This window comes from Trachypithecus francoisi, unplaced genomic scaffold (assembly GCF_009764315.1).
Source record: "Trachypithecus francoisi isolate TF-2019V2 unplaced genomic scaffold, Tfra_2.0 Lachesis_group12, whole genome shotgun sequence".
Taxonomy (NCBI): Eukaryota; Metazoa; Chordata; class Mammalia; order Primates; family Cercopithecidae; genus Trachypithecus; species Trachypithecus francoisi.
This window is the reverse complement of record NW_022681457.1, coordinates 114,051,545-114,078,202: the sequence shown is the minus strand read 5'-3', so window position 1 is coordinate 114,078,202 and position 26,658 is coordinate 114,051,545. Positions and strand designations below refer to the sequence as shown.

Genomic DNA, 26,658 nt, shown 5'->3' with positions numbered 1-26,658 from the left:
ACCTGGGCTCAAGCGATCCTCCTGCCTCAGCCTCCCAAGGTGCTGGGATTACAGGCAGGAGCCACCGTGCCCCGCTACCAACTTTTTAAACTCAGCCTAGATGTGAGTTCTTCGCTAGATCAGCCCCCACTCACCCCTCCTGCCCTCCCTGTACTCCCTGTGCCGGAGTAGCCGCATGTGACGCGTGTGACGGGATTGTTCTTTAAGGGTTGTGAAAGGCACTGCTCAGTGGGGATCTTTTGACCTGCCTCTGGCGGTGATGGATGGACGGTGATGGAAGGATGCTGCTGGAAGGGAGAGAGAACAGCAGGAGGTCAGAGACTAAGTGTCAAAGGGCCCATGATGTTTGCAACAATAATGATCAGAAAGGAATCCACTCAGCCCCTTTCCGCTTACCTTCCAAAAAGCTGTGAGTGGTGGAGTGTTTGCTTACTAGCTATTAGACTTTGGGGAAATTATTTACTATCTGCTGTGTCCTCAGTTCTCTCATGTATACAATGGGAAATAATAGCACCCGTGTCCTTGAGGCTATTCTGGGGACTCACCAAGGGAAAACAGAACGGTGCCTGGCACATAGTAAATACCTACACAAGTGGCAGCAAGGCTGGGTGCGGTGGCTCACACCTGGAATCCCAGCACTTTGGAAGGCTGAGGTGGGAGGACTGCTTGAGCCCAGGAGTTTGAGACCAGCCTGGGCAACATAGTGAGACCCCCATCTCTACAAAAAATAAAAATTAGCTGGGTGCAGTGGTGCACACCTATGATCCCAGCCACCTGGCAGGCTGAGGTGGGAGGATCGCTTGAGCCCAGGAGATCGAGGTTGCAGAGACCCATGATCACACCACTGTACACCACTGTACAGCCTAGGTGATAAAGCAAAACCGTCTCAAAAAAAAAAAAAGTGGCAGCAATTACTACCATTGAGTGTGCCTGACCCCTGGACCCCTGGAGCAGTGGTGGGTTTTTTTAGACTGGGTCTTGCTCTTGCCCAGGCTGGAGTGCAGTGATTCGATCACTGCTCACTGCAACTTTGAACTCCCCGAATTCAGGTGGTCCTCCTGCCTCAGCCTCCCCAGTAGTTGGGACTACAGACATGCACCACCACTCCCGGCTAATTTTTCTTTTTGCATTTTTGTAGAGACAGGGTTTCTCCATTTTGGTCAGGCTGGTCTCGAACTCCTGACCTCAGGTGATCCACCTGCCTCGGCTTCCCAAAGCGCTGGGATTACAGGCGTGAGGGAGCCACCGCGCCAGGCCAACTACAGTGCAATTTTAAGAAAAATAAGTAATTGCTATTAAACTTAATATTTATGGAACCTTCCTTAATGCAGATGAAAAGGATTAAAGAGGCCGGGCGCGGTGGCTCAAGCCTGTAATCCCAGCACTTTGGGAGGCCGAGACGGGTGGATCACGAGGTCAGGAGATCGAGACCATCCTGGTCTACACGGTGAAACCCCGTCTCTACTAAAAAATACAAAAAACTAGCCGGGCGAGGTGGAGGGCGCCTGTAGTCCCAGCTACTCGGGAGGCTGAGGCAGGAGAATGGCGTAAACCCAGGAGGCGGAGCTTGCAGTGAGCCGAGATCGCGCCACTGCACTCCAGCCTGGGCGACAGAGCCAGACTCCGTCTCAAAAAAAAAAAAAAAAAAAAAAAAAGAAAAGGATTAAAGAAACCCACAAAGGTCTTTGTCTTATTTATGGTGAGGGCAGTGGATAAAGTGGAAGCTCAGAAACCGGCCTGCTCATAATCAAATCTGGGCTCTACCACTTCCCAGTAATTTAGCCTCGGGCAGAGTTCTTTCACCCATTTCCTCATGTAAAATGGGGCTAACAGCACCTACTTTTGAGGGCAGACGAGATATTAAATGAGTGCCTAGAGCGCGGACAGGTGCAAAGTGCTCAGTGTCACGGCAACATTGTCAGCGGGCATCCCTGGCCTTCTTTCATGCTGTAGTGCAACACTGACACCTAGTGGTCAGATTATAGGGCTACTTCTTCAGCAAGGAAGTGTTTCAACCAAATATTAATATATCCTTTTTTCATTATTATTATTTTTTAGAGACAGTGTCTCCCTCTGTCACCCAGGCTGGAATACAGTGGTGCGATCATGGCTCACTGTAGCCTTGAACTGGGCTTAAGTGATCCTCCTGCCTTGGTCCCCCTAAGCGTTGGGATTACAGGCTGAACCACCACACCCAGCTCCATTTTCTGTAATGAATACCTCAGCCCTAGACCTATTTCTCAGACCCTTTTTTTTTTTGAGACAGAGTCTTGCTCTGTGGCCCAGGCTGGAGTGCAATGATGCGATCTCAGCTCACTGCAACCTTCACCTCCTGGGTTCAAGCAATCCTCCTGCCTCAGCCTCCCAAGTGCTGGGATTACAAGCATGTGCCACCATGCCCGGCTAATTTTTGTATTTTTTGCTAGAGACAGGGTTTCATCATGTTGGCCACGCTGGTCTCGAACTCCTGACTTCAAGTGATCTACCCACCTCGGCGTCCCAAAGTGCAGGAATTACAGGTTATCAGCCACCACTCCTGGTCTCTGAGACTCTTCAGTGCCTCTGTATTGCACATATGTCACTGGAATAATGTTCTTTAATCCTGGAAAGCAACTGCTTTAAAATGAGGGAACACACAGGTACAAAGCACAGGAACTGCCTGGGACGAACTGTTACTATTTCTTTAGCTCTTATGGGAGGCAATTGTTCAAAACCTCACACATGCCTTGTGAGGCTGGAACTACTGTCCCCAATTGATAAATGACGGACATGAAGTTTGGCCAGGTCCTGTGACTTGCTTGGGGTCACCAGGTTCGAGGGAGGGAGCTGGGCTCTGCAGCCACGGTGTGCTTGAGTGGGACTGCTCACCAACCAGCGCCCGGCCTTCTCTCCTGCTGCAGGCTTGGGCTCACCCTGGGTGGTCTGCCCTGCCCAGCCCCACGCTGCCCACTAGGGAAATCCATCAGAGGCCTCCTCTGCTTGGGCTGGAGGACTGGCCAGGTAGACTGGGATGCCCACAGGGAGCAGTGGACAGAAGAGAGAAACGCCTGTCATTTCCAGATGCCACCCACTGAGCAGATGCAGAGGAAAGTCCTCAGAAGGCTGATTCCTCCAAAAAGCTTTGATCTGGGGTTCAGCCCCCGGCAAGCTTAGGGAACTTGAGGGATGTCTATGAGAAAGGAAGACAGGAATGGCTTTATGAGATTTCCTTCCGTTCTAAAAGTAGCACCTGCTTGTGACAAATGCAGAATACAGAAATATAAACAATAAACAAAAAATAATGAAACAAAACAAAAACCTAGAAATACAGGCAGGGCACGGTGGCTCACACCTGTAATTCCAGCACTTTGGGAGGCTGAGGTGGGATGATTGTTTGAAGCCAGGAGTTTGATACCAGCCTGGGCAACATAGTGAGACCTGGTGTCCACAAAAAATAAAAATCAGCCAGGTGTGCTGATGCGGGCTTGTGGTCCCAGCTACTTGGGAGGCTGGAATGGGAGGATCACCTGAGCCCAGGAGGTGGAGGTTACAGTGAGCCTTGGTCGTGCCACTGCACTCCAGCCTGGGCGGCACAGCGAGACCCCTGCCTCTCAAAAAACAATGAAAACAAACCAAAATTGGGTTTGATGGTTTCATTTCATTGTTAACATAAAGGAAAAGCAGTAACACTCGTGTCAGAATTATACTCCTGTGGATGGCAACAAGGCAGTTCCTGTTCCACTCGCTGAATGAGGTCATGGGCCGTTCATTCATTGTAGTCTGACTTTGTGACGCTATTGTTGGTGATAGAATGATAAAATTGATGGTGGATTTTGCAAGATACACCTGAGGTACAGGTGCTTGGAGCTCTTGATAATGTGTACTGCGTTACATGACCTGTAAATCATGGGCTATGCATCCTTTACACTCGACTGGAACACCTATGCACATACGTGTTTCGCGGAGAGTGGTGCTCAGCGCTGTGCCAGGTGCTGAATTAGGCTCTGGAGTGCAGCAGTGACCTGGGTGGTCATGTCTCCGCCTCACCCGGCCACCTCCGTTGAGAAACCTGAGCAGGGGGCTGGCTGGAGGCCGACGGCGGAGTTCCTTCAACGGAGCGCCGCCAGGGGGCGCGCGAGGCAGGGCGGAGCTGCGTACTTTGTCCGCCCGCGCACCCCGTCGCTCGCGCCGCGGCGGGAATATCCGACCTGGCCGCGCACCACCGCCCCTTCTCGGCCCTCCTACGTTTGTCCAGGGTCGGCACGCAGTAATGGAGGAGGAGGCGGAGACCGAGGAGCAGCAGCGATTCTCTTACCAACAGGTACAGGAAAACGGTGGTCGGGCTGGGCTGGGGCAGGACGGCGTCGAGTTTCAGGACAGAAAAGGACCCCGAAGCCCAAGTTGGCCTCTCATCGGGGCCCCCATGCCCCGGGCGTCCCCCGTGGCTGCTGCTGCGCCTGCGCTCGGCTCAACTGCCGCGGGTGGTGCTGGGAAGTGGTTTCCGCGGCAACGCGGCTGGACCCTGGCCTGCGCCGGCTGGGGAGGAAGCGGTTCTAGGGGAGTGCGCGGGCTCCGGGGTTCCGGCGGCCAGAGGCCACCTTACGGCTTTGCGATGAAGCCTCGGTTTCCCCTTCTCAGATGGGGTTGTTGTGAGGGTGGAACGTCGGCATTAGAGACACTCCAGGTGACGCCTGTAGCGCGGTTCGGGCCGGAGCTCTGGAACGCTGCTGGAGGGGTCGACCCCTGGTTACAGATGCAGGGACGCGGTGCGGACCAGTCAGGACCAGAGCTCGTCCGTAGATGTTGGTTCGAATCTCCGTCGCGCCAACTTGTGATCGTACCGACTCGGCCCAAATGCAATTTTCTTCTCTGCAAAATCGTCGTAGGCATCCCATTCGTTCCTTTCATCAGCGCCGTACATACTGGGCGGCAGAGGCTGAGAACCGTACTGTGCTGTGAAGAGGCGAAAAGCAAGACCTGGAGTGGCGACCTTGAAGACTGACTGAAGAAACGCGGGAATGAGCTCCAGACGCGGGAGTTTCCTCTCTACAAAGTTACATTGCAGCAGCTGTCTACCCTGTCCCTTGTATTTTGAGAAGTTCAGACCTTCAGAAAAGTTGCAAGAACATGGTACAGAACGCCTAGATGCCCCTCACCTCGATTCACCACTAGTTAGCATTTTGCTCTGTTTGCTCCCTTGCTTTGTTTCCTCCCTGATTGGAGAATTAATTGCAGATATTTTGACAGTTCGCCTTTACATTTTAATTCTTTTTTTTTTTTTAAATTTTTTTTTGAGACGGAATTTCGCTCTGTCGCCCAGGCTGGAGTGCAGTGGCCGGATCTCAGCTCACTGCAAGCTCCGCCTCCCGAGTTTATGCCATTCTCCTGCCTCAGCCTCCCGAGTAGCTGGGACTACAGGCGCCAGCCACCTCGCCCGGCTAGTTTTTTGTATTTTTAGTAGAGACGGGGTTTCACCGTGTTAGCCAGGATGGTCTCGATCTCCTGACCTCGTGATCCGCCCGTCTCTGCCTCCCAAAGTGCTGGGATTACAGGCTTGAGCCACTGCGCCCGGCCTACATTTTAATTCTTTAGTACACATCTCCCAAAAACAAGGCATCGGTTGGGCGCGGTGGCTCACTCCTGTAATCCCAGTACTTTGGGAGGCCGAGGTGGGCAGATCACTGAGGTCAGGAGTTCAAGACCAGACTGGCCAACATGGAAACCGCCTCTCAACTAAAAGTACAAAAATTAGCCGAGTGTGGTGGCGGGCGCCTGTAATCCTGTAATCGCAACTACTTGGGACATTGAGGCAGGGGAATCGCTTGAACCTGGGAGGCGGAGGTTGCGGTGAGCCGAGATCGCACCTTTGCACTCCAGCTGGGGTGACAGAGCGAGACTCCATCTCAAAAAAAAAAAAAAAAAAAAAAAAAAAGAACAAGGCATTCTCCTCCATCATCTCGGTCAATTCTCCCACTCAGGAAGTTTAATATTGATGAAGCGCTATTGAACGTGCAGTCCATGGTCAAGTGCCCCCACTTGTCCTAAAGATGTTTCTTTTAACTCTTTTTTCCTTCAGGATTCCGTTAAGGATGGCACGTTGCATGTAGTCATCTTGTCTCTTTGGTCCTGCCTGCCCTGTTTTTGTTTTTTGTTTTTGAAACAGAGTTTTCGCTCTTGTCCAGGCTGGAGCGTAGTGGCTCCATCTCAGCTCACTGCAACCTCCGCTTCCCGGGTTCAGGAGGTTCTCCTGCCTCCTGAGCAGCTGGGATTACAGGCGCCCGCCACCACGCCCACTAATTTTGTATGTTTAATAGAGACAGGGTTTCACCATGTTAGCCAGGCTGGTTTTGAACTCCTGACCTCAAGTCGTCTGTCTGCCTCGGCCTCCCAAAGTGCTGGGATTCCAGGTGTGAACCACTGTGCCTGGCCTGTTCTTAGTCCCGAGAACAGAGCCTGGCTCTCAACAGACGAACAAATGCTTACTGATGAAATGAAACTGCAAAGATGGGCTGAGAAATTTGCCCCTCAGCTGTGATTAGCCTGTAGAAGATTTCCCCCTATTCATGTAACCAACTGTTCTTGGTACTTGGTAGGCAGCAGTGAACAAAATTAACAGGGTCCTGCCCTTGAGGAGTTTAGTGATTTAGACTCTAAATGCAGTGATGCCCCCAGCCCAGCCAGGGGGCGGGGAGGGGAGGAGGAGGAAAGTCTGAGAAAAATTCCTGGAGCCAAGAGCATTCAGAAGACTTCATGTCCTGTACCCTGACCCCCACCCATAAGTAAAAAAGATGACGTTGAGCTGGGCAGGGTGGTGTGGGCCTGTAGTCCCAGCTCCTCAGGAGACTGAGGCAGAAGGTTCACTTGAGCCTGGGAGTTCGAGGCTGTAGTGTGCAGTGACCACACCTGTGATCTTCATGCCTCCCAGGTCGATGGCGCTTTGGCTTCTCCTACCAGAGGCCTCAGCTTACCTAGCCTTGTGAGGTCTGAAATTCAGGAAGGCAGATGCCCTCCTCATCTGCCTAACCTATATCCTGAGGTCCTGGACTTGCGTTTTTGGCAGTTCCTCCTCCTCTTGCCTATGCGTTGAACACTTGCTGGTAGATGTTGTGCCCTCGTGGGTTCAGCTCTCATCATGTGCAGCTCAGCTCTGTCTTCGCCCCTGAGGCAGAGTACCCACACCTGGGCTCAACAGAACTGTCGACACGTGGCCGAGACCATTGCTTAGGCTGTCTTGCACTTGAGGCTCATCCTCCCCTCGGTAATTTTCTGCAAGCGGCAGAGAGATCTTTTTCAGAAACGAAAAGGGTTGCCAGGGAGCAGTGAGGGCCCCGTGGAGGTAGCCTCCCAACCCTCCAAATCGAGAGGGGTGGATGTGCCCTCTTGAGCCTTTCCCGTGTTATAGTTTTGTCCTCTGTGACATGCAGGCCTGGGGCTGCCAGGGGCTTGCAGCAGAGGGGTGGGATCCTTCTGTATTTACTTGATTAACCACATGAAGGGCAAAGTCCCCTGCCTGGTTTTTCATTGTCTCCCAAACACCTAGCATATGCCTTTACTCAGGCATGTGTCCAAACTCTGCAGATAGTTTGGAGTAAGGGAGTAAAACCATGCAGGGCCTTGGCAGGCACGAGTCTGATCTGCCTCCCCACTGACTTGCCATCCAATTCCTTATCTCTACCTGACATAAATCATAACCATTAAGAAGGAGGTAATGTTTCTACAAGTCACACTCCAACGGGCCTCATTAACTCATTAGTACACTTGAAAAGCCACTCAGCCATTATGGAAAGCTCCGAAGGAATTGGGCTGAGCAGACCCTCTCCTTGGTCTTAATTTTTTAAGCCGTGAAAAGCTCTTATTTGCAACCTTACCCATGAAATATTTCGATTTTTTTCCCCAGAGGCTGAAGGCAGCAGTTCACTATACTGTGGGTTGTCTTTGCGAGGAGGTTGCATTGGACAAAGAGATGCAGTTCAGCAAACAAACCATTGCGGCCATTTCGGAGCTGACTTTCCGACAGTGCGGTATGAAGCTTCGGCCTCCCTAGCCATGTCTGTAAACCCCAAAGGTTGCTTTCACGTGGGAGCAGTACGTGGGTGGGAGCCGTGGGGAGTCTGACCAGCAGACCGAGAATATTATCATCATCATGCGTTCTTCATGAACCACTGCTCTTTTTGGCTGCGAGTTGTGGATATTTTATGGGAAGAACTCTTTTTTTCCTATTACACTAACACTGGGGCATTAACGCCTTTATTTTATTGTTTTAAACTGCCCTGACGGCTGGAACATGAGACATTACATTTTTTGTTTCAGTGCTTTATAACATTTTTGTATTACCCATAGTTTCTTTGACAGCTGAGCTTTAGCGTTGGTATTTGCTTGACTTCAGAGGGAAAACGAAAGACCTCACAGGCCTTAACTGTAGCAGAAGTTAAAGGATAGTTTCTAGAAACCAAAGGCAGAGTCACAATTAATGGAAGACTCGCCATGAAGGGTGGAGGGCTCTGGGAAGGACAAGGAGGTCATCATGAATAAAAAAAGCTAAAGGCTCTCAGGGAATGGTGGGGCTCCTGGAAGCGCCTCCTTTCACCTTTAAGAAGGTTTGTTGTGTTAGTCACTGTACTGGCTGTAGAAATCAAGGCTTTACTTTTGCTGCTTCTGAAATTGGATGGGAGGGTGCCTAAAGTGCGTATCTTTCTCTTTCAGAAAATTTTGCCAAAGACCTTGAGACGTTTGCAAGGTGGGTAGAGAACTTGGTTATCCGACGCTGCGTCTGTGCAGCTCTTTGGGGCCTCTCCATCTGGTGGGTTATTTCAGGAGAGCTTTAGCTATTCAGTTTGCCGTGTGTTTTGTGGAGGCTTGTCTCTAATCATGGTTCTGCAAGAACATGACGCCTGCCTCAATCACGGTGATTCAGACTTATTTGAACATTTTTTGAAGTTTTCCAAGTATTTTTTATTAAAGAACCCAAGTTATTCAGTTCCAAGTTAAAAAGGTGTGAATACTGTCTCCAGGACCCTGAATGGTGGTGCCTGTGTTAAAAGCCATGTCTTCGGGTGGTTTGATTGCTCAGGGTTTGAGAACATGGTGCCCGGGGGTGGCTGCCCCTCTGTGGAGGGAGCTGCAGCATGTCCGCGGTGGTAATTGCTTGCAGGTGTACACAGAATGGCAGCAGGGGTTTTCATTTGCCGCATTTGTTCTGAGTAAGACGCACTCCTTGGAAAGAGGGTGACTTGCTTTCAGCTGCTAAAGCCTCAGCTTTTACAGATGATTTATGTTCACCTCTTCAGTTAGTACCGCAGGTAATGGAAAACAATTGCACCAAATTGCTTTTATGAAACAGTTTGAATGACAAAGGCCTGAAAGGGCGAAAGCTTTCTAATCTGCTGCCACTTGGATTCGGTGCCAGCCTCTCCCACACCCCTTACTTTTCACCTTGCTCCTGTTAGCTCTTTGTTTCTCGGATGCCTATTTTGAATGAATTGAAGCAGTGGATTCTCGGAGGGCAAGTTCTCAATCTGTCCTATTCCTGTGGATATTCGTCCCTGAAAACCGCTTAGCATCTTCAGCTTGACCAAAAGGGATAAGATAGTATGAAGGGATACCGGTAGCTCATGTGGCTTAGTCATTGCTGACTGAGGCGGGAGTCCCTTATGTGTGGCCCTCCTCCCTGGTGAAAAGTATTTATCACCTTGTTACTTCTTTGTTAGCTGTGGGGGGGGGGGGGGGAATGAACATTTAAAATACTTAAAAATAATAAATATATATATTAGAGATTCAGGGTCTTGGTATGTTGCCCAGGCTGGTCTTGAACTCCTGGACTCAGGCAATCCTGTCTTGGGCTCCCAAAGTGCTGGGATTATAGATGTGAGCCACCATGCTCAGCCTGAAAATACTTCTGTAAAAATTCTATTAAAAAAAATGAATAGAAAGAGCATGGTAACACATTAGGCTTTCAGATATTCTGTGTTTTTTAAAAACTACATAAAAGGTAGATTTTATTTTATTTTATTTTTTTGAGACAGAGTCTCACTCTGTCACCCAGGCTGGAGTGCAGTGGTGCAATCTTGGCTCACTGCAACCTCTGCCTCCTGGGTTCAAGTGATTCTCCTCCCTCAGCCGCCCGAGTAGCTGGGATTACGGGTATGCGCCACCACACCTGGCTGATTTTTGTATTTTTAGTAGAGATGGGGTTTTACTATGTTGGTCAGGCTGGTCTTGAACTCCGGACCTCAAGTGATCTACCCACCTCAGTCTCCCAAAGTGCTGGGATTACAGGCGTGAGCCACTGTGCCAGGTAAACGGTTGATTTTCTTTTGCTGGATACTGGCGGGGAAGGGAGTATGTGCGTGCATGTGTGTGTATGTGTGTGTGGCGACCATAAGCTCCACAAGGAAGGACAACATCTTTTACATAAAAGTGTTCGTGGAGGCCAGGTGCGGTGGCTCACACCTGTCATCCTAGCACTTTGGGAGGCTGAGGCGGGTGGATCACCTGAGTTCAGGAGTTCGAGAGCAGCCTGGGCAACAGGGTGAAACCCCGTCTTCTAAAATAGAATTAAAAAAAAATTAGCCAGGTGTGGCAGTGTGCACCTGTAGTCTCAGCTACTCAGGAGGTTGAGGCAGGAGAATTGCTTGAACCAGGGAGGTGGAGGTTGCAGTGAGCCGAGATTGTGCCACTGCACTCTTGCACTCCAGCCTGGGTAACAGCGAGACTCTGTCTCTTTAAAAAAAAAGAGTTTGTGGAAAGGCTGCCTCTGAGAACTGAGTGAGTCCAGAGTCCAGTGATGAGGCTCCAGGAATCTGGGGTGCAGCCAGAGGCAGGGAAGCACCCCCTCCTCTTGGTACAACCCACAACTACAGGTTTTCTTTGAAGACTCATCCTTTGTGTGAATTCCAGTTTGCTTTCCTACAAAAAAGCTTTGTTTTCAAGTTGATCACTGAATACAGTTGATTCTCCTGGAAGGCCAGCTTTGGTTATCTTGTGGATCTGAGTTGTCCCTGTCACACTTGCTCTACTCCCATCACTGAATACAGTTGATTCTCCTGGAAGGCCAGCTTTGGTTATCTTGTGGATCTGAGTTGTCCCTGTCACACTTGCTCTACTCCCAAGACTGTCTTTACCCCCCTTTGAGAAAGATGGACTGTTTCAAGTCAACAATACCTTACACTGCCTCTCTAGGCTAGCCTGGGAACCTAATGAGTATTTGTAACATTGTTTCATTAAGACACATTTGTTTTCTTTTTTCTTTTCTTTCTTTTCTTGAGACAAGCTCTCTCTGTTACCCAGGCCAGAGGGCAGTGGCAGGATCGTAGCTCACTGCAACCTAGAGCTCCTGGGTTCCACTGATGCTCCCACCTTGGGCTTCCAGAGTGTTGGTATTACAGGCATGAGCTGAGCCACTGTGCCTGGCATCTTTTTTCTTTTTGGTGAACTTGTTATGAGAAGTTTCTGTGAGAATACACAATTAAATTATTTTTTCTTTTTCTTCTTTTTTGGAGCATTGGAGCAAGAGGGAGACTTGAGAACAGGGGCTGGGTATTTTTTTTTTTTGAGATGGAGTCTCTCTCTGTCACCCAGGCTGGATTGCCATGGCGTGATCTCAGCTCATTGCAACCCCTGCCTCCTGGGTTCAAGGCATTTTCCTGCCTCAACCTCCCAAGTAGCTGGGATTACAGGTGTGCGCCACCACGCCCGGCTAATTTTTGTGTTTTTAGTAAAGATGGGGTTTCACCATGTTGGCCAGGTTGGTCTCAAACTCCTGACATCAGGTGATCCACCCACCTCGGCCTCCCAAAGTGCTGGGATTACTGGCATGAGCCACTGTGCCTGGCCAATTTTTTTTTTTTTAGACAGAGTCTCTCTCTGTCGCCCATGCTGGAGAGCAGCAGCTCAATCTCGGCTCACTGCAGCTTCTGCCTCGTGGGTTCAAGCGATTCTCCTGCCTCAGCCTCCCGAGTAGCTGGGACTACAGGCACACGCCACCACTCCTGCTAATTTTTGTGTTTTTAATAGAGATGGGGTTTCACCATGTTGGCCAGGCTGGTCTCGAGCTCCTGACCTTAGGTGATCCACCTGCCTCAGCCTCCCAAAGTGCTGGGATTACAGGTGTGATCCACCATGCCTGGCCAGAGAATACACAATTAAATTCTAAATCAATTCACTGGCAGACTTTGGAAAGCAACTGCCAATCTGAGTTGTTAATTTTTTTTTTTGTTTGAGATGGAGTCTCACTCTGTCACCCAGGCTGGAGTGCGGTGGTGTGATCTCAGCTCACTGCAGCTTCCGTCTCCTGGGTTCAAGCGATGCTCCTGCCTCAGCCTCCCAAGTAGCTGGATTATAGGTGCCCACCACCACACCCGGCTAATTTTTGTCTCTGTAGTAGAGACAGGGTTTCACTGTGTCGGCCAGGCTGGCCTTGAACTCTTGACCTCAAATGATCCACCCACCTCGGCCTCCCAAAGCTATGGGATTGTAGACATGAGCCACCACACCTGGCCTGAATTGTGAATTTATTTAGCTTTGAAATCTGTAGTCTCCTAGTATTGTTAAACATTTTGAAGAAGATAGATATTCTATAGGACATACATTCTGGGAACTTTTGGGAATCATCTTTAAGGCTGTGTTACAAAGCATATTGTATGAAAAATTGCTTTTTATTTTCCCTAGCTAGAGTAATTTTCTGGAGTTGGAGGTTTGACTTAGGAGAGTCTACGATATGCAGTGGTTGGCAGAGGATGCCTTGCTCCTTCCGTCAAGGGCCTTAGTGCAGAGATACCGGAGGCAAAGCTGAAGTGGTGGAGAGGACTGAGCTCATTGTTTCCTAAAACTTTCTTGTCAACAGATAAGTTCACTCTGTAAATGGTTCATTGTGCTTATTCCTTTTACCGTACTTTAAGAAGAATGTAAATGTAGACAGAGCAGCCTGGTTGTGAGGTTGAGACTGGGCCACCCTGTCCCTGCGCACTTAATGTTCTCCACCCAGACAGAGCATCTGTGTACTGGCCTCGTTCTTTGTGGCTGCTCTTGTGTCACCTGTGTCTGTTTTCTCTCCTGTGTGGTCCTCGCAGGTTGCTAATTAGAAAATTCTCTCTTGAAGTGGGTATTATCTCATGGCAAGCAGATACTATCAATCATGATGAGATGACGTGATATTTGTATATTTAGCAGAATGTGAAGGATTAATTTGGCCAAATTATGGAGAATAATTTCTGTGTGAATTCCTCTTTTAACTCAGCAGTGGTTCAGTGAGGACTCACCGTGTGTGCTGGCCGCTTTGCTGGTTATTAAGGATGCAAAGATTCCTATTTATTCCTGCTTACAAAGTACCTGTGTATTTTGTGGGAAAGTTAGAAATGGAAAGAAAGGGTATAATCAGAGTAATATATTATTGAATAGAGCTTAGTATCTCAAATTACCTTTCCTAGCAAAGATAAAAGGACTAGAATGAGAATTTGAGTCCAACTTGTGAGCAAGAAGCAGACCCCAGTTTAAAGGATGTTCTTTGTGGCTGGGCACGGTGGCTCATGCCTGTAATCCTAGCACTTTGGGAGGCCGAGGCAGCTGGATCATGAGGTCAGGAGTTCGAGACCAGCCTGGCCAAGATGGTGAAACCCTGTCTCTACTAAAAATACAAAAAATTTAGTGGGGCACCTGTAATTCCAGCTACACAGAAGGCTGAGGCAGAGAATTGCTTGAACCCGGGAGGTGGAGGTTGCAGTGGGCCAAGATCGTACCACTGCACTCCAGTCTGGGTGAGAGAATGAGACTCCGTCTCAAAGAAAAAAAAAAAAAAAAAAAAGAGGATGTTCTTTGTTCTACCTGTGTTATTGCGGAGGGAGGGAATGCATTAACTACCTGTTGGGAATGGGCATTAGGAGGCATCTGCATATGCTTTTTCCTGTAAGTTAGCCCTTGGAGAACGTCAGAATCTTGACCTAAGTAAAGCCATCCTTTGTGGAGGTTCTCTTTGTTCTTCTATTTAGTGTCTATTTAAGCAGGTACCCTCTGTATCGTGAGGCTCATTTTCTCTGCACTAGAGTTGTACACTGACCTTCTTGATCTTTCTGCAGCCTTAGCTGTGACCAAGGAAGCCAGGTTTGGAAGGGCTCTAAGCCCCCAGCCTCCTGTCTGTGTTTGTACTCTTCAGGTACCCTTGGCTCTAAGCGGAGGTGGAGAGATGGGCCTTTGCTTTCTCCATCTCTTTACTTAATTGGGGTCTTAGGAACTTCACAAATTTTGTGTCACTTTTGCTTAATGCCCTTTATCTAAAAGGATGGGTTACTTAGAGATCCCTGCTCTCTTGAAGTCTAACCGTGAGCTTCTGTATTTCATCAAAACTTTAAATAATACCAAACATTTTGGTGACTTGCTTCTGCCCTTTCTGCAGACATGCGAAAAGAACCACAATTAACACTGAAGATGTGAAGCTCTTAGCCAGGAGGAGTAATTCACTGGTGAGAGATGAATTTCTTTCCTCACTTCCCTTTCCCATCGGAATACATTATTCCCAATCAATCACTTGAAGCCGTGAAGTTATTCCCCAGGGCACCTTGCATTAGAAACTAGAGGTGGCTGAACCATTCAGACCTACCTGTAATTTACAGTCTTGCTTTCATTATGATGGATCTTGCTAAGCCAATTTGAAATTTTCTAATCAGCACTCTCTGGATTTTATAATTTGCCTTTTTTTGTAATATCTCAAAACTTTGGTCCCATGTTTAATTTACAATATGATGTCAGAGACTGGCCACAGGCTAATCTGTAGGGGTAGTGTTGTTACTGTGTTCACAGTTCTCCAAATGGGCCAGATATAGAAGGAGTTTCTGTATGGCTGGATATGCAGGAAAAAGCATGTTTTCCATCTTTTCTTTTTTTTTTTTTTTTTTTTGAGACGGAGTCTCGCTCTGTCACCCAGGCTGGAGTGCAGTGGCCGGATCTCAGCTCACTGCAAGCTCCGCCTCCCGGGTTCCCGCCATTCTCCTGCCTCAGCCTCCCGAGTAGCTGGGACTACAGGCGCCCGCCACCTCGCCCGGCTAATTTTTTGTATTTTTTTAGTAGAGACGGGGTTTCACCGTGTTAGCCAGGATGGTCTCGATCTCCTGACTTCGTGATCCGCCCGTCTCGGCCTCCCAAAGTGCTGGGATTACAGGCTTGAGCCCCCGCGCCCGGCCTCCCATCTTTTCAAGTCTAGAAATCATTTTGACCAAGCCTCTGTTGTTCAGGTGAAGACTCAGAGATGCTGTGGTCATCCCAGGCTAGTGGCTTTGGCCAGTGGCAGAGCCAGCACGCCGGGGAGATTTCCTGACTGAGTCTAATGCTGGACATTGAAGCCCTTCATGGCTGTGGTAGAATGTGGGCCCCACAAGAGCAGGGGCTTTTGTCTCTTTGTTCTCTCTCCATCTGTGTTGCCTAGAATAGTCCTGGCACACAGGAGCAGCTCAATAAATAGTTGTTGAATGAATGAATTTGTATAGCAGTTTACAGGGGCTTTTCCAGATACTATTTTACATATATTATCTAATGCTCACAACTTTTTTTTTTCTTTTTTTTTTTTTTTTTTTGATGGAGTCTCACTCTGTTATCCAGGCTGGAGTGCGGTGGTGTGATCTCAGCTCACTGCAACCTCCACCTCCCGGGTTCAAGCAGTTCCCTGCCTCAGCCCCTCGAGTAGCTGGGATTACAGGCTCCTACCACCATGCCTGGCTAATTTTTGTATTTTTAGTAGAGATAGAGTTTCACCGTATTGTCCAGGCTGGTCTTGAACTCCTGACCTCGTGATCCAGCCACCTCGGCCTCCCAAAGTGCTGGGATTACAGGCGTGAGCCACCGCGCCTGGCACTTCTTTTTTTTTTTTTTTAATTTTAGACATGCGGTCTCTCTGTGTTGCCCAGGCTGGTCTTGAACTCCTGGACTCAAGCAGTCTTCCCGCCTTGGTTTCCCAAAATGCTGGGATTACAGGTGTGTGCCACAACATTTTTTTTTTTTTTGACAGGGTCTCACTTTGTCACCCAGGCCGAGTGCAGTGGCGCAATCATTGCTCATTGCAGTCCCTGTCTCCTGGGCTCCAGTGATCCTTCCACCTTAGCTTCTCAAGCAGCTGGGACTACAGGTGCATGCCACCACACCAACTAATTTTTGTATTTTTTGTAGAGACGGGGTTTCACTGTATTGCCTGGGCTGGTCTCAAACTCCTGGGCTCAAATGATCTGCCTGCCCTGGCCTCCCAAAGTGCTGGGATTACAGGCATGAGCCACTGCACCCAGCCACAACTCTTTTTTTTTTTTTTGAGATGGAGTCTCGCTCTGTCCCCCAGGCTGGAGTGCAGTGGCGTGATCTCGGCTCACTGCAAGCTCCGCCTCCCAGGTTCACACCATTCTTCTGCCTCAGCCTCCTGAGTAGCTAGCTGGGACTACAGGTGCCTGCCACCGTGCCCAGCTAATTTTTTGTATTTTTAGTAGAGACGGGGTTTCACTGTGGTCTCGATCTCCTGACCTTGTGATCCGCCTGCCTCGGCCTCCCAAAGTGCTGAGATTACAGGCGTGAGCCACTGTGCCCGGCCGCCACAACTCTTACTAACACAACTTACTGGCTAGGTGCAGTGGCTCATGCCAATAATCCCAGAACTTTGGGAGGCGAAGGCAGGAGGATCGCTTGAGCCCAAGAGTTTGAGACCAGCCTGGCCACATAGTTGAGACCCTCATATCTACAAAAATTTTTTAAAAAAGAAGAAAAGGCCGGGCGCCGTGGCTCACGCCTGTAATCCCAACACTTTGGGAGGCCGAGGCGGGCAGATCACAAGGTCAGGAGATTGAGACCATCCTGGCTAACACGGTAAAACTCTTGTCTCTACTAAAAAGACACAAAAAAAATTAGCCGGGCGTGGTGGCGGGCGCCTGTAGTCCCAGCTACTCGGGAGGCTGAGGCAGGAGAGTGGCGTGAACCCGGGAGGTGGAGTCTGCAGTGAGCCGAGATCTCGCCACTCCGCTCCAGCCTGGATGACAGAGCGAGACTCTGTCCCAAAAAAAAAAAAAAAAAGAAAAAATTGAAGCTGCATTTAATTCTAAGAAATGTAACCCAGGCTTTGGCTTTTCTACCCAAATTCTTTGAGTCAGAGGTGGTTGTGGAGGGTTAGTTTTCTTTTTTTTTTTTTTTGAGACAGAGTCTCGCTCTGTCGCCCAGGCTGGAGTGCAGTGGCCGGATCTCGGCTCACTGCAAGCTCCGCCTCCTGGGTTCACGCCATTCTCCTGCCTCAGCCTCCCGAGTAGCTGGGACTACAGGCGCCCGCCACCTCGCCCGGCTAGTTTTTTGTATTTTTAGTAGAGACGGGGTTTCACCGTGTTAGCCAGGATGGTCTCGATCTCCTGAGTTCGTGATCCGCCCGTCTCGGCCTCCCAAAGTGCTGGGATTACAGGCTTGAGCCACCGCGCCCTGCGGTTTAGTTTTCTTTGTTTGTTTGTTTAGGTTTATAAAATGGTTACAGCCAGATATAAATACAGATTTTTTTTTATAGCTAAAATACATCACAGACAAAAGTGAAGAGATTGCTCAGATTAACCTAGAACGGAAAGCACAGAAGAAAAAGAAGTCAGAGGATGGAAGCAAAAATTCCAGGGAACCAGCAGAGGCTGGAGTGGTGGAAAGTGAGAATTAAAGCCCCTCGCCGCTTGGAAAATGCAGCCTTCCGCAGGTAGAGCCGCCTAGAAATGCGCATGACTGCCAAGGAGACTTCGAAGGGTTAAATAGAGACTAAAAAATAAATAAAAAGACTAGGCTAGGGGGCTTTTTGTGCTGAATTCTCCACATTGTTAACTGCAAAAGCTAGTTTTAGAGAATGGGAAAGTCTTAAGCAAAATACTCCCAGGTCTCACTCCAGAACATATAAATGGTGTGTGATTGAATGGTATATATTAGAAATTACATCTATTGTAATTAAAATTGTGTGTGCAATTAAACATGGTTGACTTTTTCAAGCAAAAATCAGTTCATCTTTTGATGTAATTTTGTAGGCTAAATGACAATCTTTGAAAGATGAATAAAGTTATATTTATTTAGCTTTTCTGGTTACTAATGTTGTTTTTAAGCATAGGCCGCCTTTGGTCACCAGGTAAAAGGGCGTATGTTTGGGAATGGCCCTTTTTTACTTTTTTTTTTTTTTTTTGAGAAGGAGTCTTGCTCTGTTACCCAGGCTGGAGAGCAGTGGCACGATCTCAGCTCACTGCAACCTCTGCCTCCCGGGTTCTAGCAATTCTCTGCCTCAGCCTCCTGAGTAGCTGGAATTATAGGTGCACGCCACCATGCCTGGCTAATGTTTGTAGTTTTAGTAGAGACGGGGTTTCACCATCTTGGCCAGGCTGGTCTTCAGCTCTTGACCTCGTGATCCACCCACCTTGGCCTCTCAAAGTGCTGGAATTGCAGATGTGAGCCACCGTGCCTGGCCTTTTAATTTTTTTATATATTATTTTATATATAATAAATATATATAAAGTGATTTATAAATATATATAAAGCTGAAGTGAGACACAGTCTTGTTGTGTTGCCAGGCTAGAGTGCAATGATGTGATCTCAGCTCACTGCAACCTCCACCTCCCAGTTTCCCAAGTAGCTGGGACTACAGGCGTGCGCCACCACACCCAGCTAATTTGTGTGTGTGTGTGTTTTTTTTTTTTTTTTTTTTTTTTTTTTTTTGAGACGAGTCTTGCTCTGTCACCGGGGCTGGAGTGCAGTGGCCGGATCTCAGGATCTCAGCTCACTGCAAGCTCCGCCTCCCGGGTTCACGCCATTCTCCTGCCTCAGCCTCCGAGTAGCTGGGACTACAGACGCCCGCCACCTCGCCCGGCTAGTTTTTTGTATTTTTTTTTAGTAGAGACGGGGTTTCACAGTGTTCGCCAGGATGGTCTCGATCTCCTGACCTCGTGATCCGCCCGTCTCGGCCTCCCAAAGTGCTGGGATTACAGGCTTGAGCCACCGCGCCCGGCCGTGTGTGTGTGTGTTTTGTTTTGTTTTGTTTTTTTCTCATGCCTTTGGGTTTCTTAGAGGTCCAGGCACGCCTTTCCCTTTACCCTTAGGCAATATGGTGAAGAGAAGGGGCAGGGGTTTGTGGAGCCCTTTCTGTGTGCCAGGCACCCACTGGGTACTCCACGTATTACCTCGCTGGTCTTCACAACTTGATTGGCGTAGATCTGATTCTTCACCTTCTCCCGATGAGCAAATGGAAGTTTGATGAGGTTCACCAGCTGCCCAGGGTTACCCAGCCACAGTCAGGAGACAGTGTTCACATTTGGGTCCGCTCACTCTAGAATGGGTGAGAGAAAAGGGCGTTCATTTGGAGTAGAATTTATACCATCTGTGCCCAAATAGGATCAGCAAAAGATGCCCCAAAGCTACCCTGACTCTCCAAGGGAGGCGCTAAGCTATGGCCGTAGTAGGGCGCCAAGTTCATACTTTGTGGTTTCGGGTCTGCAAATGGCTCGGCACTTGTTCTCATGTTAAGTATAATATCTGTGTGTCATGTCAGTGAATGAAAAGTGAATCATAAAGCCTCCCTTCCTAGTACGGTCAGCCAAAGACCCGTATGTTAGCAGTTTCATTTTCGGATAAGCACTTTTTAAACTCCTTATTGGCCAGGTGCAGTGGCTTGTGTCTGTAGTCCCAGCAACTTGGAAGGCTGAGGCAGGTGATTCACTTAAGTCTGGGAGTTTGAGACCAGCCTGGGCAGCACAGTGAGACCCCATCTCTTAAAAAAAATAAAAAATAAGTAAGTTAGACATGGTGATGCCTGCCTGTAGACCCAGCCAGCTACTCAAGAGGCTGAGGCAGACGGTTGCTTGATCTCGGGAGTGGAAGGCTTTAGTGAGGTGACTGTGCTACTGCACTGCAGCCTGGTGCACTAGGGTGACAGAACAAGACCCCAACTCTAAAAAATAAATTCGGGAGGCTGAGGCAGGAGAATCGCTTGAACCCAGGAGGTGGAGGCTGCAGTGAGCCGAGATTGTGCCACTGTACTCCAGCCTGGGCGAGAGTAAGACTCAGTCTCAAAATAAAATAAATTTAAAACTCATCAAGAAGAGTTTAGGGAATAGATACTGTAGACTTTCCAAAGGCTGAAAGATCTGGGTTTGCGTCTTAGGTTTGCAACTCTAGTAGCTGTATAACTTTCAGAGACTTTGTGCGTTTTTTTTTTTTCATTGAGACAGGGTCTCTGTCACCCAGACTGGAATGCAGTGGCACGATCATGACTCACTGCAGCCTCAACCTCCCAGGCGTAAGCGATCCTCCTGCCTCAGCCTCCTGAATAGCTGGGACTACAGGCATGTACTACCATGCCCGGCTAATTTTTTAGTTTTTTTTTTGTAGAGATAGGGTCTCAGAATGTTGCCCAAGCTGGTCTCAAACTCCTGGGCTGGACTCCAGTGATCCTCGTGCCTCAACCTCCCAAAGTGCTGAGATTATAGGCATGAGTCTCTGCACCTGGCCTTTTCTTTTCTGAGATGGGCTCTTCCTCTGTACGGTGGCATGATCACAGCTCACTGCAGCTATGAATTCCTGGGCTCAGGCAATCCTCTTGCCTCAGCCTCCCAAGTACTCAAGACTACAGGTGTGTGTTACCACACCAGGCTAAGTTTTCTTTTCTTTTTGAGACAAGGTCTCAGTCTGTCACCCATGCTGGAGTACAGGGGCTCAATCTTGACTCACTGCAGCCTCCACGTCCCATGCTCAGGTGATCCTCCTTTTTCAGCCTCCCAAGTAGCTGGGGCCACAGGTATATGCGACCATGTCTAGCTAATTTTTGTATTTTTTTTTGGTAGAGGTGGGGTTTTGCATGTTGCCCGGGCTAGTCTTGAACTCTTGGGCTCAAGTGATCCTCCTGCCTCAGCCTCCCAAGGAACTGGGATTGTAGGCATGAGTCACTGCACCCGGCCTTTTTTTTTTTTTTTTTTTTTTTTTTTTGGGATGAGCTCTTGCTATGTCACCCAGGCTGATCACAGTTCACTGCAGCCACGACTTCCTGGGCTCAAGCAATCCTCTTGCCTCAGCCTCCCAAGTGCCTGAGACTGCAGGTGTGTGTTGCCACACCTGGCTAAGTTTTTCTTTTTTCTTTTTTGTCATAAAGTCTCATTCTGTCACCCATGCTGTAGTGCAGTAGTGCAATCTTGGCTTACTGCAGCCTTGACCTCCTATGCTCAGATGATCCTCCTACCTCAGCCCCCCAAGTAGCTGGGACCACAGGTGTGTGTCTCCACATCCAGCTAATTTCTGTAGAGATGGGGTTTTGCTATGTTGCCCAGGCTGGTCTTGAACTCCTGGGCTCAAGCGATCCTCCCGCCTCAGCCTCCCAAGTAGTCAGGGCTACTGGTGTGTGTTGCCATGCCTTGCTAAATTTTGTCTTTTGGTGGAGCTGGGGTCTTGCTATGTTGCCCAGTCTGGTCTTGAAGTCCTGGGCTTAAGTGATCCTCGCATCTCCACCTCCCAGAGTTTGCCACCTTCTTGAAACAGTCGTCAGCTCTCATGAAGTCTTCCCCAATTTGCAGCACATTCCCCTTCTTTGCACACTTCTTATCGCACTGAAAAATGTCCTTGTCTTTCATTTGTGTCCATGTATCCTGTTTCTTTTAGGCTGCAACACCTCTTTCGGGGTGTGGGTGGCATGGGTCCCTTGTGGTATTGCAAGTTCCACGCTGAGTGCTCAGAATGTTTAATGAGCTCACTGAATAAAATTGGCACACTAGACTAACAATATAGGAAGTTGGTGAGGCCAGGTGTGGTGGCCTCACGCCTGTAATCCCAGCACTTTGGGAGGCTGAGATGGGTGGATCACTTGAGTTCAGAAGTTTGAGACCAGCCTGGGCAACATGGTGAAATCTCTATTAAAAATACTAAAAATACAAAAATTAGCTGGGCGTGGTGGCTCGTGCCTGTAGTCCCAGCTACTCAGGAGGCTGAGACGGGAGAATCCCTTGAACCTGGGAGGTGGAGGTTGCAGTGAGCTGAAGTTGTGCCACTGCACTCCAGCCTGGATGACAGAGTGAGACTTTGTCTCAAAAACAAAAAGAAGCTGGCTGAACTGCTGTGAATGTCTCATCTGCAAATATAACTCAAAATTTTTAGTGTCATTTGTAGGAATTTTGGTACAGAAATAACAGATGAAGCAACATACAACATGTAAGTCTCTGGCCAGCAGGCCTTGCTGATCTTACCTAGGATTTTAACATGAGCAAAAAGACTGTGACAAATTCAAGATTGAGATTTCCACCGTGAAGGCGTAAAGCAGGACTCTGGAAAACGGAAAACAAGTATGTTCACTTCTAGAAAGTGCCATCGGTTTTGGGTTGTGTTACTTCAATTTCCAGCCTTGCCTTCGATGCTGGTCATATATAGTAAGTTTGGGTGGATGGTTCAGATTTTTTTTTTTTTTTTTTTGAGACGGAGTCTCGCTCTGTCGCCCGGGCTGGAGTGCAGTGGCCGGATCTCAGCTCACTGCAAGCTCCGCCTCCCGGGTTCACGCCATTCTCCTGCCTCAGCCTCCCGAGTAGCTGGGACTACAGGCGCCCGCCACTTCGCCCGGCTAGTTTTTTGTATTTTTAGTAGAGACGGGGTTTCACCGTGTTAGCCAGGATGGTCTTGATCTCCTGACCTCGTGATCCACCCGTCTCGGCCTCCCAAAGTGCTGGGATTACAGGCTTGAGCCACCGCGCCCGGCCGTATGTTTCAGATTTTACTCCGTGTCTAGTTGGGCAGAGGGGTCTGTGCATTTGTCTGTGTGATTCAGCAATGAGGGCCTGTGAGGGAGAGCCAGCAGGTAGCACAGGGAGGGACTCCATGGTCTGCACTCTCAGCAGTGGCGCCAGCCTCGGGGGGACAGAGAGCCCTGGGAGTTGGCTGAGGGCAGGGCCGGGCACTGCTTCCCAAACTATGACTGTGCCCTGCAGTAACAATACGTCTCACACTGGACACACACAACATGAATCATCATTTATCCTTACTATGGGTGATGCACACAAATTTCAATTTCATTCTAAAGGAAAGTACCAGTCTATGACCCACAAGCGGGTGGTCAGGAGCAGTTTAGAAAACACTGGACCAGGCCGGGCGCGGTGGCTCAAGCCTGTAATCCCAGCACTTTGGGAGGCCGAGACAGGCGGATCACGAGGTCAGGAGATCGAGACCATCCTGGCTAACACAGTGAAACCCCGTCTCTACTAAAAAAATACACACAAAAAAAAAAGAAAAGAAAAGAAAACACTGGACCAGGCCAGGCGTGGTGGTTCATGCCTGTAATCCCAGCACTTCGGGAGGCTGAGGTGGGTGGATCACGAGGTCAGGAGATCGAGACCAGCCTGGCTAACGTGGTGAAACTGTCTCTACTAAAAATACAAAAATAGCCAGGCACGGTGGCACATGCCTGTAATCCCAATTACTCGGGAGGCTGAGGCAGGAGAATCACTTGAACCCGGGAGGCAGAGGTTGCAGTAAGCCAAGATTACACCATTGCACTCCAGCCTGGGCAACAAGAGCGAGACTTCATCTCAAAAAAAAGAAAACACTGGACGATCAGGAGTTCGAGACCAGCCTGGCCAACATGGTGAAAACCTGTCCCTACTAAAAATACAAAAATTAGCTAGGCATGCTGGTGGGTGCCTGAAATCCCAACTACTTGGGAGGCTGAGGCAGGAGAATCGCTTGAACCCAGGAGGCAGAGGATGCAGTGAGCTGGGTGTGCCATTGCACCCCAGGCCGAGTGGGCTAGAGCCCGGCTGCCCTGGGGCCAGCAGTGCCTGGGTGCTTGTTGGAAATGCAGCTCTCAACTCCTCCCTGCCCCAGCGCATCAGGACCTGCCTGCAAAGCGATCGTCTGCACTTCAGTTTGAGAAGGCCTGACCTAGAGGACAGTGGGTCTGGCCTGCTGGGCTGAGAGGCAGTACTGGGAGCGATTCTTGGGGCCTCTTTGCCAACCATTTGGTGAAACCAGCGGATACTAGAGTAGCATCTCTGAGCTCCCAGTGTCTCCTTGTTTCTCTGCCCGTAGTAGAAGAATGTCTCTGAAATTACTGGATGAGTTTCAGTCATACTTTCACATGGGCACAATTTCACATTCAAGCTCCTTATCCAAGGCTAATTCTATATTATGTTAAATCACTTGTTTTTGTTCTCACGGCTTCCTGCCTGCTATAGGCATAATTACGAGGAAGCAGAACTTCTCCAGAAGCAAGCGCACATGCGTTCCAAAATAAGAGCAAATTCGCTCTAAACACAGGAAAAGACCTGAAGCTTTAATTAAGGAGTTAGATCCAATCCCAAAGCGCTTTTGTGGGCAGTGATTGCTCCAGCTTCTGCGTCACTGCATGAGGGAAGAGGATCCAGGCGTTAGACATGTACAGACACAAAAAACAGCTGGAGATTGGGCTTAAAATACCCACCAAGCTCCAAAGAAGAGACCCAAGTCCCCCAAAACATTGATTTCAGGGCTGCCAGGAAGGAAGAGCAGCAGGGTTTGAGAGAAGCTCCTGTCAGCCCACAAGATGCTGTTGCCCCCCGGCCTCCTGCTGCTGCTGCTCTCTGGGGCCACGGCCACCGCCGCCCTGCCCCTGGAGGGCAGCCCCACTGGCCCAGACAGCGAGGTGAGTACAGTCCCGACGTGGCCACACGCTAGCTCACTCTCTGTCTCTTGTTGGCTTTTTGGCCTGCATGGTGAGTGTGTGTGTGCACGTATGTTGCAGTTCACAGCTTGGACAGGACGCAGGGCTGAACTTTGTAGTGATCTTGGCTGGCCTGAGGTACTGGGATGTTACATTCAGATCACTGATCCTCAGTTACATGTCCCAACCCATGAAGCCTGCTGGAAACCTGTGCAGCTCAAGGAGGGCCCTTCATGCCAGGGCTCCCTCCGTCGGGTGTCTGGGAAAGGGGAAGCGAGTGCACCGGTCCACTGCAGGGCAGGCGTGGAGCTGCGACAGCCCTTCCAGAGCCTTCAGTTATACACAGCACAGGCTCCCACTGGCTCAGAGGAATTGGCATCATTACATTTTCCGTTGTGAGAATTTGTAACTTCATGAGGTGATTGATTGTTCTTTTTTCCATTTTGAGAAAGTTCCAAGAAAGTATATAAAGTTGAGCATTAAAAATGGATTTTTCTCTAAAATTATCAGATGAATTTCAGGCAGGCCATTTATCAGCAGATTACTCCCAGAAGCTTTCTAAGGAATTTGAAAAGCCAGAATTTAACGTTTCAGTCCCATCGTCTCAGAAGGCAACTTGCGGACATCCAGGAGTGTGGCCAAAGGTGGGAGAACAAATAAATTAGCCTGATCCACCTTGGGGCTTCTCAGCTGCCAGTCACTGGGGGGAAAATGGCAGATTTCCTGACCTCTCCTAATTAAGGACCTTAGCAAAGAGTATGGAGCAAAACCACCAGGTTTTTTTCCTTGACTTAAAATGACCAACTTTTCCTTTTCTCTAATTAAAGCAATTTCTTTAAGATGTTCTCTTCACTTTCTCATCCTCATCCTTTAAGTGGAAATGAGGCTTATTGCTATGGAGCATCTTTTCATTTTTTTCTTTTTATTTATTTATTTTTAATATTTTCTTTCTCTTTTCTCCAGGGTAGTCTTCTAGTAGATCTTTTTTTTTCATAAGGAGATTGCATATCTTTGAATGCTTGCTGCTGAGCCAGATTGCTGAGTTTTCTTTCCTTTGCCATCTGCTTCTCTTTATAAGCATATGCAGGAAGCAGCAGGAATAAGGAAAAGCAGCCTCCTGACTTTCCTCGCTTGGTGGTTTGAGTGGACCTCCCAGGCCAGTGCCGGGCCCCTCATAGGAGAGGAAGCCAGGGAGGTGGCCAGGCGGCAGGAAGGCGCACCCCCCCAGCAATCCGCACGCCGGGACAGGACGCCCTGCAAGAACTTCTTCTGGAAGACCTTCTCCTCCTGCAAATAAAATCTCACCCATGATTACTCACGCAAGTGTAATGACAGACCTGAATAAAATGTATTAAGCAGCAGCGATCTTTCCTTTTCTCCTTCCCAAGTCATTTGAAAAGTGTTTTTTATTTAAATTCCAATAATGCCCAATACTGACATGTCTTAAGTAATTTGGACCCCAAAGTGAACATCTTTGGTAAAGATTTTTTTGTGGTTTGACTGAACCATGCTAAGTGTGGGCACTGGGCTTTCCTTCTGACGTTCATTATGGTGCTGGGAAGCTCTTTGATTTAAAATAAAATAGCTAAAGGCTACATAATTAAGAGTTCAGAATAACATCTTATTTCAGTTTATGAATTGATATGAATTGTCTAATTTAAAAAATATTTCCCTAACATTAAAAGCAAATTTTTAACATCAGGCTCAAAAAGCAAAATGATTATTCCTCATGTTTTAGCTGAAATTAATTTTAAAACATATTAAACAGAAAACATGCTGACATGCCTATGAAACTTACACTCGAACTTGCTGTTATGTACCAGTTTTAATTAGTAGCTTAATGGGTTGCAATTCTTTTCATGGATTATAGCTTCAGATTTGCTTTGGGAGGAATGAAGTCTACTCATAGAATTTTTTTTTTTTTTTTTTTTTTTGAGACGGAGTCTAGCTGTCACCCAGGCTAGAGTGCAGCGGAATGATCTCAGCTCACTGCAACATCCGCCTCCAGGTTCATGTGATTCTCCTGCCTCAGCTTTCCGAGTAGCTGG

General features: G+C 48.6%; 2 protein-coding genes across 2 annotated transcripts; both read left to right on the top strand.

Annotated features, from left to right (window-relative positions):
• The first annotated feature begins 3,633 nt into the window (after positions 1-3,633).
• CENPS (centromere protein S) lies at positions 3,634-18,030 on the top strand. The gene is made up of 5 exons (XM_033228432.1): positions 3,634-4,300; positions 7,877-8,000; positions 8,683-8,716; positions 14,366-14,432; positions 17,489-18,030. The coding sequence occupies exons 1-5, from the start codon at positions 4,250-4,252 to the stop codon at positions 17,627-17,629; spliced, it is 417 nt and encodes a 138-aa protein (XP_033084323.1). The 5' UTR covers positions 3,634-4,249; the 3' UTR covers positions 17,630-18,030.
• On the top strand, positions 8,683-26,227 carry LOC117093339 (cortistatin). The gene is made up of 4 exons (XM_033228433.1): positions 8,683-8,716; positions 14,366-14,432; positions 24,438-24,592; positions 25,689-26,227. Exons 3-4 carry the CDS (start codon positions 24,494-24,496, stop codon positions 25,905-25,907), a joined length of 318 nt encoding a protein of 105 aa, XP_033084324.1. The 5' UTR covers positions 8,683-8,716; positions 14,366-14,432; positions 24,438-24,493; the 3' UTR covers positions 25,908-26,227.
• Positions 26,228-26,658: the final 431 nt, after the last annotated feature.

Coding starts and splice junctions, on each gene's coding strand:
- CENPS (XM_033228432.1), top strand. CDS start 4,250: ATGGAGGAGGAGGCGGAGACCGAGGAGCAGCAGCGATTCTCTTACCAA. Junction 8,001..8,682: donor GCTGACTTTCCGACAGTGCG/GTATGAAGCTTC, acceptor TTTCTCTTTCAG/AAAATTTTGCCAAAGACCTT. Junction 14,433..17,488: donor CCAGGAGGAGTAATTCACTG/GTGAGAGATGAA, acceptor TTTTTTTTATAG/CTAAAATACATCACAGACAA.
- LOC117093339 (XM_033228433.1), top strand. CDS start 24,494: ATGCTGTTGCCCCCCGGCCTCCTGCTGCTGCTGCTCTCTGGGGCCACG. Junction 24,593..25,688: donor CCACTGGCCCAGACAGCGAG/GTGAGTACAGTC, acceptor TCTCTTTATAAG/CATATGCAGGAAGCAGCAGG.